Genomic DNA, 15,947 nt, shown 5'->3' on the forward strand with positions numbered 1-15,947 from the left:
TCAAGAGATTTTCTCATCTCTACTATCCACTCAAGGCTAATAGGGTTCTGACTTTTGTGGACATTCAGAATTATCTTTGATGGGTTGATAACATAGTAAGTTATTTTATTGAACCTATGCACAAAGTGTAATGGAGACATTGACCAACCTTTGTAAGATCTGAACTTTTGCACTAAAAAATCTGTTTCTTCAGAAATTTTGTTTTCGATGGTTTCCTTGCCCATTCCAAAATCTCGTAGTGTTGACAGAGTAAACCGTCTCATTATTCTCCAGGTATCATTGGAACCAAAAATAAGTCCTGAGGACAGAAGCAAGATGGAAACCAATACTTTATATCTACTGTTAACTCATAACACTTTAAAGACTCAAAAGGCAAAATTTCGAATTTGTCGAAAAATATTTTGCTATGATTAACAAACCAGTGTCTACTTAAAATGAGACATTTTTTAAGAAAGTCCTATGTGAGTGACTTAGGGTTTGCAACATTTCTATAAAATATGTTTCCTTTCTCTCTGGTCAGTAAATTTACATTTTTGGCATCAGTTGGGAAGTACGAGGAGATATGGAAATGATATCATGTAATATTAACCAGTTGAACAAGAACTTAAAGTAAACAGTAGATCAAGAAATGAGAATGGAATAAAAAGAAAACATGTCAATTGATCAGTCGACAAATTATCATGTATGTTCTTGTACTAACCTGCCAGAAAAGATCTAGTTGAGTAGGAGTGAATTGATTTGGCAGTCAAGAGATTTTCCAGTCTATGTGAAGAGTCAGATGGCTGTATAACTCAGAAGGGGATCGCAACACAATGCTTGGACGGCCATCGGCCCTCCTACTCAAGCGTGACAGCATGTACTTCTATGCAGCTGTCACGCTTGGCCAGGAGAATTAGTCTAAGCATTACATTGCTCACTAAAGTTTCAGTATACAGCCATCTGACTTTTCCCTAAACCTCACTGTTTACAAAGATTATTTCTAATTCCCTACAGTTGCATTTCTATTAATAGGATGCATAAAAGCCTTTTTTCCCAATCTGCTTGGAATTATCACTTTCATGCATATTTACAACGGTCTTGACCAGTTTATGAACTTTTTTTTCGAACTGTCCAGGAGTAAACTTATTTTGTTCATCAAATCTTGGGACAGGTGGAAAAGAGGGAGGGATAAGGATTAGTGATGAGTGAATACCTCAATGTTCGGTTCAGATTACGTTCGCCAAATTTGCAATATTCGCTGATTAATTAATCGAATATTCGCCGAACATTACCAAACGCCATTCACCTCAAAGGCAGGCAAAAACAAACTCATGCACAACACCTTATAATGGCCCCAAATTCTGTCAAAACATATAAAATGAGGGACAGACACCAGGAAAAAGGTCTCGGTTCACCCACAGTACAGATTTTAGCATGGCACTGTGGCAATCAACCAGGCATGAGGTATTGGGGTCTAGGACAGCATTTACAGCTTTCAATTGAACGTCACAGTAAGACGACATGGGTGATGGATTGGTGTAGTGCCCCTTTGCTGGGAGGTCTGATACCACATGCAACACTTCTACCTTCTTTCATGCTGAGCCACACTCACTTAGATTTGGATATTTATTATTGATTATGGAACTAATAACACAGATGTCTGCAAGTTGGAGATGTGGGATCTGTTAGTATTAATAAATATATGTCACATCTGATTCCCTGGGCATGCGCCCCCTGCACATCATTCTTTTAGGTACGGCTCTTTATGTCACTCTGTTCACCTGTGTTTGATGATTTTAATAATAAAGTTATATATTTCTTGATACCCAACCTAGTATCATCCTTTTTAGTGTGTGTTCTATAATAATGATGATAGGTCAAATAGTCCTGTCTTACATAGGTACTGATTATTAAACCATTTATGTACCATGCTGAAATACTATATAAGCAGTTATTTAGAATCATAGAATGGTAGAGATAGAAATGGCCTCCTGGGCCATCTGGTCCAACCCCGTGCTCAAAGCAGGATTCACTAAATCATCCCAGACAGATGTCTATCCAGCCTCTCTTTGAAGACTTCTTTTGAAGGAGAACTCACCACCTCTCGTGGCAGCCTGTTCCACTCATTGATCACCCTAACTGTCAAAAAGTTTTTACTAATATCTAATCTATGTCTCCTCCCATTCAGTTTCATCCCATTGCTTCTAGTCTTTCCTTGTGCAAATGAGAAAAAAGATGATCCTTCTACAATGTGACAGCCCTTCACATAATTGTAGACAGCTATTAAGTCTCCTCTCAATCTTCTCTTTTGCAAGCTAAACATTTCCAAATCCTGTAACCGTTCCTCATAGGACATGGTTTGAAGACTGGTCACCATTCTGGTTGCTCTTCTCTGAACTTGCTCCGGTTTGTTGATGTCTTTTACCCAAGTCTTTCTCACATGTGCTGTTGCTTAGTCCTATTCCTCCCATTCTGTATATGTTTTTTTCATTTTTATTGCCCAGATGTAGCACTTTGCATTTTCCCTGTTAAAAACCATTCTGTTAGCTGCTGCCCACTGCTCCAGTTTATTTATTTATATCTTTTTGAATCCACTCTCTCTCTTCTCTAGTATTAGCTATCCCTTCTACCTTTGTGTCGTCAGCAAATTTAATCAGTTTACCCTCAATTCCCTCATCTAAATCATTGATAAACATGTTGAACAACACAGGCCCCAAGACAGAGCCCTGTGGTACCCCACTTGAGACATTCTTCCAACTGGATGTGCAGCCATTTATGACCACCCTTTTGGTCCGGTCACTAAGCCAGTTATGAATCAACCTAACAGTTTCCTTGTCCATTCTATACTTAGTATTTTTTTTTAATAAGGGTTGTGTGAGATACTTTGTCAAATGCTTTACTGAAGTCAAGATATACTATGTGTACAGCATTTCCCTGATCCACCCAGTCAGTGTTTCTGTCATAGAAGGAAATTAATTTAGTCTGACATGACTTATTAGTTACAAACCCATGCTGACTCTGTTTAATCACTTCATTCTTATCCAGGTACTTCCATGCATGTTGTTTAATAATTTGTTCTAATATCTTTCCTGGTATAGAAGTCAGACTCACTGGCCTATAGTTCCTTGGGTCACCTTCTTGCCCTTTTTGAAGATAGGAACAATATTTGCTCTTCTCCAGTCTTCTGGGACTTCTTCTGTTCTCCAAGACTTTTCAAAGATTATGGAGAGTGGTTCAAAAATTTCTTCTGCTATCTCTTTCTGTACTCTGGGGTGTAATTCATCTCGACCTGGAGACCTGAATTCATTTTGGCTAGCTAATTGTTTCCTCACTATTTTTCTGTTTATAGATATCATGGATTCTTCTATTCCTTTAACAGGACAGTGAAGGTCAGTTGATGTTATATTTCCTTTCTGATCAAAAACAGATGCAAAATAGGAATTTAAAAGTTCGGCCTTCTCAACATCCTGTCTTACCATTTCATCATTTTCATCCTGTAAAAATCATATAGCATCTTTGACTTTTCTTTTACTTTTGACATATCCCCCAAATCCTTTTTTATTGCTTTTGACATCTCTTGCAAGCCTTAATTCATTGTCAGCTATAGATGATCTGATTTGTGCCCTGCAGGTTCTGCAGACAGCATTATATTCTTCTTTAGATATGCCTTCCTCTTTCCATTTGATAAACATTTCTTTCTTCCTTTTTAGCATGCGTTTAAGTTCTGTGTTCATTGATCCTGGCTTCCTTAAATGCTTCCTAGTCTTCCCTATTTTTGGAATTGTTAACAATCTTGCTTTGAGAATCTCAATTTTAAAGATTTCACATCCTTCCTGGACATTTTTGTCCTTAGGATATCCAGCCATTGGATCCCTCCAATTCTCTTTCTGAGTCCAATAAAATCTGCCTTGCTGAAATCTAACCGTGACGTCTGAGTCTTCACAGATCTTCCTCCACTAGTTATCCAAAATACTAAAATAGCGTGGTCGCTACCTTCTCAACCCTCAACCATTCCCTCCATGTTTATTAGGATTAGATCCAAGGTAGCAGATCCCCTTGTTTTCTACCCTACCTTTTGACAGATAAAGTTGTCAGCAAGAGAGAATAAGAATTTCCTTGGCCTGTTACTTTTGCCTGAGAGAGATTCCCAACAAATGTCTGGATAGTTGCAATCTCCCATGACCACTATGTCTTATTTTTTGGAGAACTTGTCCATTTGATTCATAAAGTGTTCATCCATATCTTCAGCTAACACAGGTGGCCTGTAGTAAATGCCTACAATGGTGTCCTTTCCATTGTTCTCTCCGTGTATTCTTACCCAAACATTTTCCACAGAACTCCCAGTCTCTGATATTCAATCTCTGTGCAGATATGTGCCATTCTAACAATCAATGCGACACCTCCTCGTTTATCAAGTTGATTCCAATGACATCATATTTCTTTTCCTGCATTAGTGGTTCCAATTCTCCTTGTTTGTTGCCAATGCTTTGTGCATTTGTATAGAAATATTTTAGTTTGTGATAGGTTTCTCTTTCTCCAATATACTGTATTTATTATTTAGCTTTTTTGTCTTTGTTCTTCCCTTCCACTTCTAATAGCACCATTCTCAAAAGCATTTGTCAGGTGTATGGCTTTTTCTGGCCTTTTGCTTCCCTTCCCACATTGTTCTAGTTTAAACCTCTCCTTATGAGTGTAGCAAGGCGACTTCCAAATACATGTTTTCCAGTCTTTGTAAGGTGCACCCCATCTCTAGCAAGTAGTCCATTGTATAGATAATTCACTCTCTGATCCAGAAATCCAAATCCATGCTGACAGCACCATTGACATAGCCAGTTGTTCACCTGCAGAATCTTATTCCACCTCCTTGTTCCATGGCCATCCACTGGAAGGATGGAAGAGAAGACCACCTGCACTCCCAGTTATTTCAGTTTCTTACCTAAGTTTTCAAAGTCTCTGCAGATGGTTTCCAGGTCGTTTCTCACGGTGTCATTTGTACCCACATGTATTAGCAGGAATAGGTAGTCATCTGTAGGTCTGAAGAGTCCTGATATCCTGTCAGACACATCTTTAATTTTTGCACCTGGAAGACATTACACTTCTCTTGAGGTTATATCCAGTCTGCAGATAGCAGCCTCTGTTCCTCTCAACAGGTAATCCCCCATGACCACAACTCTCCGTTTCTTCTTCACAACATTTTTCTTTCCTGATGTTTTACTTCACTGTTCTCCTGTGAAAGAGCCTGGTACTGGTTCCTGAGAAGTATGTGTGCTGACTGCTTCTTGATCCTCCTGCTTCTCTGAGTGACATGCTTCCATTCCTGTTTCTTCAGATGCACTTCGAATTTCTTCTCTTTCTGTAACATGAAGAGATAATTCTGCTCTGTCTAAGAACTTTTCACCTTCCTTATTTTCAATGTAGTTAACCTCTCTTTTAGATTTTGCAACTTTTCCTCCAACAGGGACACAAGCTTGCATTTGTGGCACGTAAAGTTTGGCTTTTCCACCGGTAAGGCTAGGTTCACATTGCGTTAGGGCGATCCGTTAAGCGCATAGCGCTAGCGGATTGCGCTAACGCAATGTATCTATAGGGATCACGTTTGCCGATCCCGCTAGCGCAGATCCCCGATCTGCGCTAGCGATGAACGGATCTCGGGCGCACCTCGGACGCTGCGCTAGCGAGGAACGGATCTCGGGCGCACCTCGGACGCTGCAAGCAGCTTCCGAGGTCCGTCAGAAAATAACGGCACATCGCTAGCGCGTGCCGAAAATGGCATGTGCTAGCGATGCGTTGGCAACCCGTTAGCACATTGCTGTCAATGTATGCGCTAACGGACCCGTTACATGGCGTTAATTGCGACAATTTCGCCATGTAACGGAGTCCACTAGCGGACACCCATTAACGCAATGTGAACCTAGCTTAAGTCTGTGAACGTGTAGCAAGAAATGCAGCTCACAAAATGGCTACTGGCCCCTTCCATGTTCTTATTGTTAAAGAGATATCAAAGAGGTGAAAAATATTCCAAAATTTGCATGCCAGCAGGAGTGTGGTTTACAGATTTCCTCCTTTCAGCTGCAATGGCCAAAATCCAGTGTTCTTTGAGCTCGCGGAGACTCTTCACTTATCCCAGCAGGCACCGGGAATATGCAAATGCTCTCCTCAAGACTCTTCCCCTGGCTTACCAATTTCCTCCTTTCAGCTGCAATGGCCAAAATCCAGTGTTCTTTGAGCTCACGGAGACTGTTCACTTATCCCAGAAGGCACCGGGAATATGCAAATTTTCTCCTCAAGAATCGTCCCCTGGCTTATCAATTTCCTCCTTTCAGCTGCAATGGCCAAAATCCAGTGTTCTTTGAGCTCACGGAGACTGTTCACTTATCCCAGAAGGCACTGGGAATATGCAAATTCTCCCCACAGGACTCTTCCCCTGGCTTACTGATTTCCTCCATTCAGCTGCAGCAGCCAAAATTCAGTGTTCTTTGAGCTCACGGAGACTCTTCACTTATCCCAGAAGGCATTGGGAATATGCAAATTATCTCCTCATAACTCTTCCCGTGGTCTTCCACTAAACCCAATGCAGCAGATGGACACCCAACCAGAAGTGTTCACATTTAAGGAAATGAGGGCTTTACACCACAGAAGTGGCATCAATTTCACCACAGTAGAAACAGTATAATAGAGACCAACAGTTCTTCCACTGCACCCAATGCGGCAGATGAACACCCTAGCATGAGTGTTCACATTCACAAAAACTAATGGCAGACACCACCAAAGTAGCATCACTTTTACCACAGCAGAAATAGTATAATAGGGACCGACAGGTCTTTCACAACACCCAATCCAGCAGATGGACACCCTGCAATGAATGTTCACATTCATAAGGGCCTTACACAACAGAAGTGTCATCAATTTCACTACAGTAGAAATAATATAATAGGGACCGACAGTTCTTCCACTACACCCAAAGCAGCAGATGGACACCCTACAAGGAGCGTTCACATTTAAAGAAATGGGGGTCTTACACCACAGAAGTGGCATCAATTTCTCCACGGTAGAAATAATATAACAAAGAGACTGACAGTTCTTCCAATGCACCCAATCCAGCAGATGGACAATCAACGTGAAGTGTCCACATTTAAAGAAATGAGGGCCTTACATCCCTGAAGTGGCATCAATTTCACCACAGTAGAAATAGTATAATAGAGACTGGCAGATCTTCCAATGCAAGCAAACCAGCAGTTGGACACCCAACCAGAAGTGTTCACATTTCCAAAATTCATTGGTTGTCACCACCAAAGTGGCATTAATTTCACCACAGTAGAAATATTATAATAGCAACTGACAGGTCTTTTGGAGCGGCCCCCAGACGCAGGGCAGCGGGGTACTCGGTACCGGGTCTGTCGGTTCTGGGGATGTCACGGTGGCTCGATCTGGTCCGTGGCCCTGCTAAGGGGCGCCCAATAAAAGGTGTAGGTGGTGGTGTAAGTCACAGTAAATAACGAGGACACAGGGTTGCAGTCTCTTTACCTCTTTACTGAAGGCTTCGGCATCCGCAATCCAGAGCACTGTTAACAGGGCTGGCTGAGACCGGCCGGTCCGAATGCACATCCAGAGTCCCCTTTGCAGGTGGAAATCAGTAGCCTACCTACTAGTGCCTGGGTGTTGTAGTACTTCCCTGCTGAGCACCACGGGATAGTCCTCACAACTAGGGTTGAGCGACTTTTATTTTTATAGGATCGGGTCAGGTTTCACGAAACCCGACTTTCTCAAAAGTCGGGTCGAGTGAAATCGGCCGATCCTATAAAAAAGTCAGGGTCGGGGTCGGCCGAAACACGAAACCCAATGCAGTGCAATGGGATACTATGGTTCCCAGGGTCTGAAGGAGAGGAAACTCTCCTTCAGGCCCTGGGATCCATATTAATGTGTAAAATAAAGAATTAAAATAAAAAATATTGATATACTCACCTCTCCGGAAGCCCCTGGACATCACCGCTGGTAACCGGCAGCCTTCTTTGCTTAAAATGAGCGCGTTTAGGGCCTTCCATGACGTCACAGCTTCTGATTGGTCGCGTGCCGCTCATGTGACCGCCACACGACCAATCACAAGCCGTGACGTAATTCTCAGGTCCTAAATTCCTCATTCTAGGAATTTAGGACCAGAGAATTACGTCACGGCTTGTGATTGGTCGCGTGCCGCTCATGTGACCGCCACGCGACCAATCACAAGCCGTGACGTAATTCTCAGGTCCTAAATTCCTCTTTCTAGGAATTTAGGACCTGAGAATTACGTCAGGGCTTGTGATTGGTCGCGTGGCGGTCACATGAGTGGCACGCGACCAATCAGAAGCCGTGACGTCATGGAAGGCCCTAAACGCGCTCATTTTAAGCAAAGAAGGCTGCCGGTTACCAGCGGTGATGTCCAGGGGCCTCCGGAGAGGTGAGTATATCTATAAATATTTTTTATTTTAATTCTTTATTTTAGATTTAAATGTGGATTCCGATACCGATTTCCGATATCGCAAACATATCGGAACTCGGTATCAGAATTCTGATACCAGATTCAGAAGATCGCCGACCTCATGGACGACCCCACACAGGGGTCGGGTCAGGTTTCATGAAACCCGACTTTGCCAAAAGTCGGCGACTTCTGAAAATGGCCGACCCGTTTCGCTCAACCCTACTCACAACTGTCGTGTATGTTTCTGTTCTTTCTCTCCGTCCCCCAGATGATATGGATAGGACACACCCGTATGACGGGGTAGGTCTGGAGTTATTTTATAGGGACCCTAGAAATGCCCCTCTCCCACAATTGCCTCCGCTGTCTTCATTAGGTGTAAAAGATGAGACATCCAACCTAAAGTTAACTGCCCTGCCGTAGTTCAAAGTAATGCGTAGAGTCTATTACTTCCTCGGCTTCCAGCCGCCGGCTTCGCGCCTCAGAAGGATGTTGCCGATCTCGGGGCATGACTCCTTCTGCTTCTATCGCCTTTGTGCTGTGATCTCGTTTCTCACTTCTCCACAATATACCTCGCTTCGTGTCCTTTCTTAAGATGCCGCCACAATGAGGTGCAGGCACGGCTCCGTAACGATCTGTCCTTTTGCTAGGCCACTGTCAGGATTCCACCCCTGACAGGGACCCCCTGAATCTTCCCAAGCAACGCTCTCCTCTCACTAGTTGTTACCTGGGCAAAACCCAGTCAGCTTCTCCCTAACTTCCTATCCAACCCCCAGTTTTACCAGAGTGTGAGGAGTGGCCTTATACATAGAATCCTTTGCTCCCCCTGGTGGCCGGAGTGTGAAGTGTAATGTGTGACTGTGATACCTGGTCAGGTGAACTCCTTTAGTGCAATCAGACGTAACATCACTCCCCTTAGTGGCAGAGCGACATTACTGCAACGACCAGGACTCTGGGGCACTGCACTTTCACTACACCTAATGCAGCAGATGGACACCCAACAAGGAGTGTTCACATTTAAAGAAATGAGGGCCTTAGACTACAGAAGTCGAATCAATTTTACCACAGTAGAAATAGTATAGTAGGGACCGACAGTTCTTCCACTACACCCAATCTAGCAGATGAACACCCTTCAAGCAGTGTTCACATTTATAGAAATGAGGGTCTTACACCACGGAAGTGGCATCAATTTCACCACAGTAGAAATAGTATACAGTATATACTCGAGTATAAGCCGACCTGAGTATAAGCCGAGAACCCTAATTTTGCCACAAAAACGGGGAAAACTTAAAGACTCGAGTATAAGTCTAGGGTGGGAAATGAAGCAGCTACTGGTAAATTTTAAAAATAAAAAAAGAGACCACTAAAAGTAAAATTAATCAAGACATCAGTAGGTTAAGTGTTTTTGAATATCCATATTGAATCAGGAGTCCCATATAATGCTCCATACAGTTCATGATGGGCCCCATAAGATGGTCCATATTAAAATATGCCCCATATAATGCTGCACAAAAGTTAATAATGGCCACATAAGATGCTCCATAGATTATGTCCCATAAGATGCTCCATAGATTATGCCCCATAAAATGCTCCATAGATTATGCCCCATAAAATGCTCCATAGATTATGCCCCATAAGTGCTCCATAGATTATGCCCCATAAAATGCTCCATAGTTTATGCCCCATATGCTGCGATTAAAATAAAAAAATCACATACTCACCTCTCGTCGCTCAGGCCCCCGTCACTTGCGATATTCACCTTCCCTGCTCCACTACTGTGCGCCACTCTGTCTTCCGGCTCTCTGGCTGTTCAGGCAGAGGGCACACAGTAAACACATCATTGCGCCCTCTGACCTGAACAAGCAGAGGATGTGGAAGATGGAGCGGAGCCCCGCGGTTGAACGGGGTCAGGTGAATATCGCACAATGCTCCCCCTCCTCCATTATACTCACCTGCTCCTGGCACGATCCTGGCAGCGTCTCATTGTCAGATGGTCTCCGGGAGCTTCTTCCTATGTTCAGCGTTCACGCACCACTCATTAAAGTAATGAATATGCGTCCATACTCATTACTTTAATGAGCGCTACCACGTGACCACTGAACACAGAAAGCGCCGCCCGGAGAACATCGGACATGCAGGGACTGCACCAGGAGCAGGTGGGAATCTGACAGCTGCAGCTTCCTCCTCTTCCTTTACCTTATCATTACACCCACTTCAGTCCACAGATGTGGCACCAAAATTCCCCTTGCTTCCCCCATGTCCCAACTATCTATCCGTTCAACTGACTGCACAGAAGTACATTTGGATGAGCCTGAAGAGCTGTTCACACATTCTATGCCATGTTCATCTGAAGTGTACTCAAAAGCTAAGCAAAGTCAAGAGGAAGAAATCTGCACTGATGTCCAAATTTTTTTTAGCTTAGATCTGGGGCAGGAAGAAGTGCAGTCTGAACAGCATCCTGACCCTCATCATCAGACGTTAACCCATGGGGGGAGGTGATCCTGATGAGACTCAGAAATTTGAGGCTCACGCGGACTGCATTGTGCTTTCAGGGCAAGAAGAGGAGGAGGGTGACTCCAAAGTTGAGGAATGTGATAACACAGAGGATGATTATGAGGTGTTAGATCCCAGTTGATGTAAATATAAAGGCACACAGCTGAGTAGGCCATCTGAGTAGGAAGACGAGGAGGTAATATTGTGCCATGCGTCACAGACACATAGTGATGCAGCCACGATGAGCGATGCATTCTCAGCCACAACTGTGCCTCTGACCAGCAGCGTCTGTTGGTCTGCAGCTCACAGAGGTGGCAAGGATTGCCTAGCCTGGGCCTTTTTTGACACTGCGCTTGCCATCCACTCAAGTACATGTTATTTCTCAGCATCATCGATAAGGTTTACTGCTGTGTATCTGCCAAAGAAAGGTAGTAATGTAGCCTGTCCAGTAACATAAGTCTTCAGTTGTCTTTGCAAAGGATGTGATGTTGTTTCACTAGTGCTTTCACAAATATTACCACCTACCCTACATTCACCTTGAACGCCTAGCCTATTTTCGCTACCACAGCCTTGCTCTTTCCCAGTCATGTTGCTCAAATAGTGTGGCAAGAGCACAGTATTAGCAACAAAAAAATAGATTTTAAGTAAGTTTTCTTACTTTCGACTATGCAAAAACTCTTACTGTCTCACTTATTCATTCTCGTCTGGACTATTGTAACTCTCTACTAATCGGCCTCCCTCTTACCAAACTCTCCCCGCTCCAATCTGTCCTGAATGCTGCTGCCAGAACCATATTCCACACCAACCATTACACCGATGCCTCTATCTTGTGCCAGTCATTACACTGGCTACCCATCCACTCCAGAATCCAGTACAAAACTACTACCCTCATCCACAAAGCACTCCATGGCTCAGCACCACCCTACATCTCCTCTCTGGTCTCAGTCTACCACCCTACCCGTGCCGTCCACTCCGCTTATGACCTCAGGTTAGCATCCTCAATAATCAGAACCTCCCACTCCCATCTCCAAGACTTTACACGTGCTGCGCTGATTCTTTGGAATGCACTACCTAGGTTAATAAGATTAATCCCCAATCCCCACAGTTTTAAGCGTGCCGTAAAAACTCATTTGTTCAGACTGGCCTACCGCCTCAACGCATTAACCTAACTATCCCTGTGTGGCCTATTTAAAAAAACAAAACAAAAAAAAAAACAATCAGGTTCCTCGCATCATGTTCTCATACACTTTATGCAGTTAATAGCACTCTGTGTCTGTATTGCTACATACTTAGGCAGTTAACTGGTTCATGCAGCTTTACATGAACACCCGAGCCTTACACTATGACTGGTCCAAATAACTAATGCAATTGTTACCATCCACCTCTCGTGTCTCCCCTTTTCCTCATAGTTTGTAAGCTTGCGAGCAGGGCCCTCATTCCTCCTGGTATCTGTTTTGAACTGTGATTTCTGTTATGCTGTAATGTCTATTGTCTGTACAAGTCCCCTCTATAAGTTGTAAAGCGCTGCGGAATATGTTGGCGCTATATAAATAAAAATTATTATTATTATTTTAAACTCTGCACCATCTCTGCAAACAGCTGATTTTCATGACAGTAAATATAACGTTGAAATATGGCATACTGTATCGTGTTAGTCACAGAAAAAATTATTGTTTGAGTGTGGATGAGGCCTGCATGACAAAGAAGCTATGCTCCAAACAATTTTAAAGTCAGGTCTCTTACTGTATGATGTTAGTAACAGAATAATTTTTTTTGGCCTATGGATCAGGACTCTATAACACACTAGATGCTACAAACTATTTAAAAGTCAGATCCCTTACTGTATGACGTTAATAAAGAAGAATTTTTTGTGGCCTGTGAATAAGGCCTCTATAACACACTAGATGCTACAAACTATTTTTAATGTTAGGTCCCTTACTGTATGCTTTTAATAGCAAAATATTTTTTGTGGCTTATGGATTAGGCCTCTGTATCACACTAGATGCTACAAACTATTTTTAAAGTCAAGAAAATTCAAAAATAAATTGGCACTCCTAGAGGAAAAGAAGGAATGAATAGAAACGTAAGCTGCTGGTGTCTAGACAGATACTCTTCCAAAGTCTGTCAGCTAAATCAATAAAACATCAAAAAAAGTAAATAGACATCATCATGGTATTAAGTACAGAGGCACTTTAAATTGTAATTGGGTATCTTGTCAGCCATCTACATCAGTATCGAAGTTTGGACTTCACATAGTCCCGTAATGCTTTTTTGCACTGCATGCATACCAACTGGACCAAGCTCAATGTTTGTGTTTTTTCATTGTATTTTTGCATTCTGTGCAATCCGGGGTGTGGCCTCCCTCTCCTGAGCTGGTAATTATATTTAAAAGCTCCTCCAGACTGGTGTCCACTGTTTGGGATCCGGACCTTTTGTCTGGCCTTATTCACACACTGAGGTCAACTTTGTCACATGGTAAGGTTTTTAAGGTTTTCAATATTAGACAGTGTAGGACTGTCCCATTCAGAGATACCTTCTCGTGGTGGGATGGCATATATGCTATTTTTTATTTAAAAAAAACAGTATTACTAAGAACTCTGTGATATTTAAGTGCACTTTTGCTTTTTACTTGTTTAGTTACAGCAGGGTTTTTGCTAATTTTGTCTCTTGTAGGTTTTATACTATATTTAAAGTCAGTTCCCTTACTGTATGCCATTAATAACACAAGACTTTTTTGTGGCCTATGGATCCGGCCTCTATAACACACTAGATGCTACAAACTATTTTTAAAGTCATGTCTGTTAGTCTCCAGGATTCTCCTGCTGCACCAGGTAAATCCCAAGCCTTGTCTGACTCTGCAGTCTCCCATTCTGCTCCGGCCACAGTGGAGACTGCTAAACGTCTTGCTCAGACTCATGCTGTGTGCTTGGTTATGCTGTCTCTCCAGCCAAAGCTATAGTAACTAGCAACAGGCAGTGGCAAAGAGATGTTCCAGAGGCTAAGTCCTGCTTTCTCCCTACATGCTCGTGAGGTGGTGACCTCTCATTGGTTGTCGGTCGTCAGCTGCTCGGGTGACATGGCAGGTTCGGATTGGTCCACAAGCAAGGTCCTGTCTGACTGGACATAAACGGAACATATAAATGGTTCCCAGAAGCGGGCATAGGTGTGCTAAGATCATTTATGCTTGGTGTGTTGGAGGATACGTTGCCACCCCGTGTGCACGTGTGCAGCTGGTAGCACTGCGAGTGTGTGTTTAGGCAGGCAGTGTTGGGTGAGAACTCTCGCTTGGCTTAGCATCTGAACTGGGCATCCTAAGTCGCATGTGCGGATTGCACACTGTGTATCAGAGCAAGCACAACGACCAGCTTAGTCTTTCCTGGGGGGAAGCTATAGGGACCCCAATTAGTGTCACTATCACTATATCCCTCTGTTGTACCACTCTGTTGAGCAACCGAGAAGATACTTTGCTCTTTTCACTCGGAGTGACATTTAACACCTTGTGTTTACGGTGCTTGCACGAAGCTTGGCTCAGCCATTTGGTTGCTAGCTGTGGTTCCTCCATCTCTGCACGGTGAACCCTGGGTTGTGATCACACTTTTTCATAATTTATATTTGGTGTGATCCACAAACCCTAACAATGTTCTTTACTGCATGCTGTTAATAACAGACAACTTTTTTGGCTAAGGGGTTAGGCCTCTGTATCACACTAGATGCTACAAACTATTTTTAAAGTCAAGAAAATTCAAAAATACACTGGCACTCTTAGAGGAAAAGAAGGAATGAATAGAAGCTTAAAGGGAACCTGTCACCCCCAAAATCGATGGTGAGGTATGCTCACCGTCATCAGGGGCTTATCTACAGCACAATTCAGGGACCCACAATTTTAGTTGAAGATTTCCTGACCAGACAATCTATTTACAGAGGAAATTAACTTGTACAGCAAATTCAACCCATCACCCAATCTGGTAATTTTATGAACCTTACCGTGTCCTTTGATAATGTCATCGAGCAATGGCATTTTAGGTCTTCCTGAAAATTCATCTGCATGATTGACAAGGGCATCTTTTACAGCCTCGCACCCACATATGACAACAACTTTCTCAACTCCTAATTGTAAGGTGTACACGGGTCCATACTTCTTAGACAGCTGAAAAGTGAAATGAGTATTTTTTAGTGAATTTCTTAACGATATTTTGCCTGTTTTTTATGATGAGCATATTCTAATAGTAGAGCAAAATTATTACAGACGTTTTCTGATTTTATCTTAATGAACTTTAACCTCGTGCTATCTGTGCCAATTTTAAGTTTTGTGTTTTTATCTTTTTTTCTCCTCTTCTCCAAGAGACATAACTTGAATGTGAAGATCACTACGATTACATCAATCCCAAAAATATTGGCATTTTTACATACATTTCAGTGGTTTGAAAAATGGTTTGTCACGCTGGTATTATACTCTCCACAGGTTACATTTTGGATTGCTCTAACCATGTATTTAACAGGATCATCAATTATCAAACGATATTCATTCCTAGTGAGTCTCTGCTTTACTAAAACCGACATTCATTTCCCACTACCTTGATATTCCTGGTGGCGCACATTTTAGTGGCAACTAAACTAGTGATAACGAGTCATTGGTAGGTGATATGCCAAACTGATACCCAAGAAATAATTTTTTTAACCACTTACTTATATGAAAAAATGACTTTATATCAGAATAAGTGCCTGGCCTAAGTCTAGCAGTATTAGGGCCGTTTTTCACGTGGAAAGATCGCATCATAAAACTTGTACTGGCTGTTGGCTCTCCTGACCTGAGCTTGTCAGCTGCATAGTAATCCATCATGCTGTCATGCTCGTGTCAGGAGATGTGCCGGCCAGTCCCTGCAGAGTGATGCGATTATCACACGAGAAATACGGCAGTGTGTCTCTGCCCTTAGGATCTGTGGCAACAGCCCATATTATTGCTGCTATAGGGTGTGTCTATGGTCATTTCATAGACTATGAGCCCAATTCATCATTTGCACTT

General features: G+C 42.7%; 1 protein-coding gene across 2 annotated transcripts in view; it reads right to left on the bottom strand.

The window, feature by feature from the left end:
• LOC143808681 (cytochrome P450 2K1-like) overlaps positions 1 to 15,947 on the bottom strand; it is a 170,553-nt gene that overhangs the window by 141,756 nt on the left and 12,850 nt on the right. For both annotated transcript variants that reach the window (XM_077291588.1, XM_077291587.1), the window contains exons 3-4: positions 14,909 to 15,071; positions 149 to 298 (exon numbers count right to left, since the gene is read on the bottom strand). In XM_077291588.1, the coding sequence (XP_077147703.1) occupies positions 149 to 298; positions 14,909 to 15,071 (313 nt within the window). The remainder of the gene's footprint in view (positions 1 to 148; positions 299 to 14,908; positions 15,072 to 15,947) is intronic.

This window comes from Ranitomeya variabilis, chromosome 2 (assembly GCF_051348905.1).
Source record: "Ranitomeya variabilis isolate aRanVar5 chromosome 2, aRanVar5.hap1, whole genome shotgun sequence".
Lineage (NCBI taxonomy): Eukaryota > Metazoa > Chordata > Amphibia > Anura > Dendrobatidae > Ranitomeya > Ranitomeya variabilis.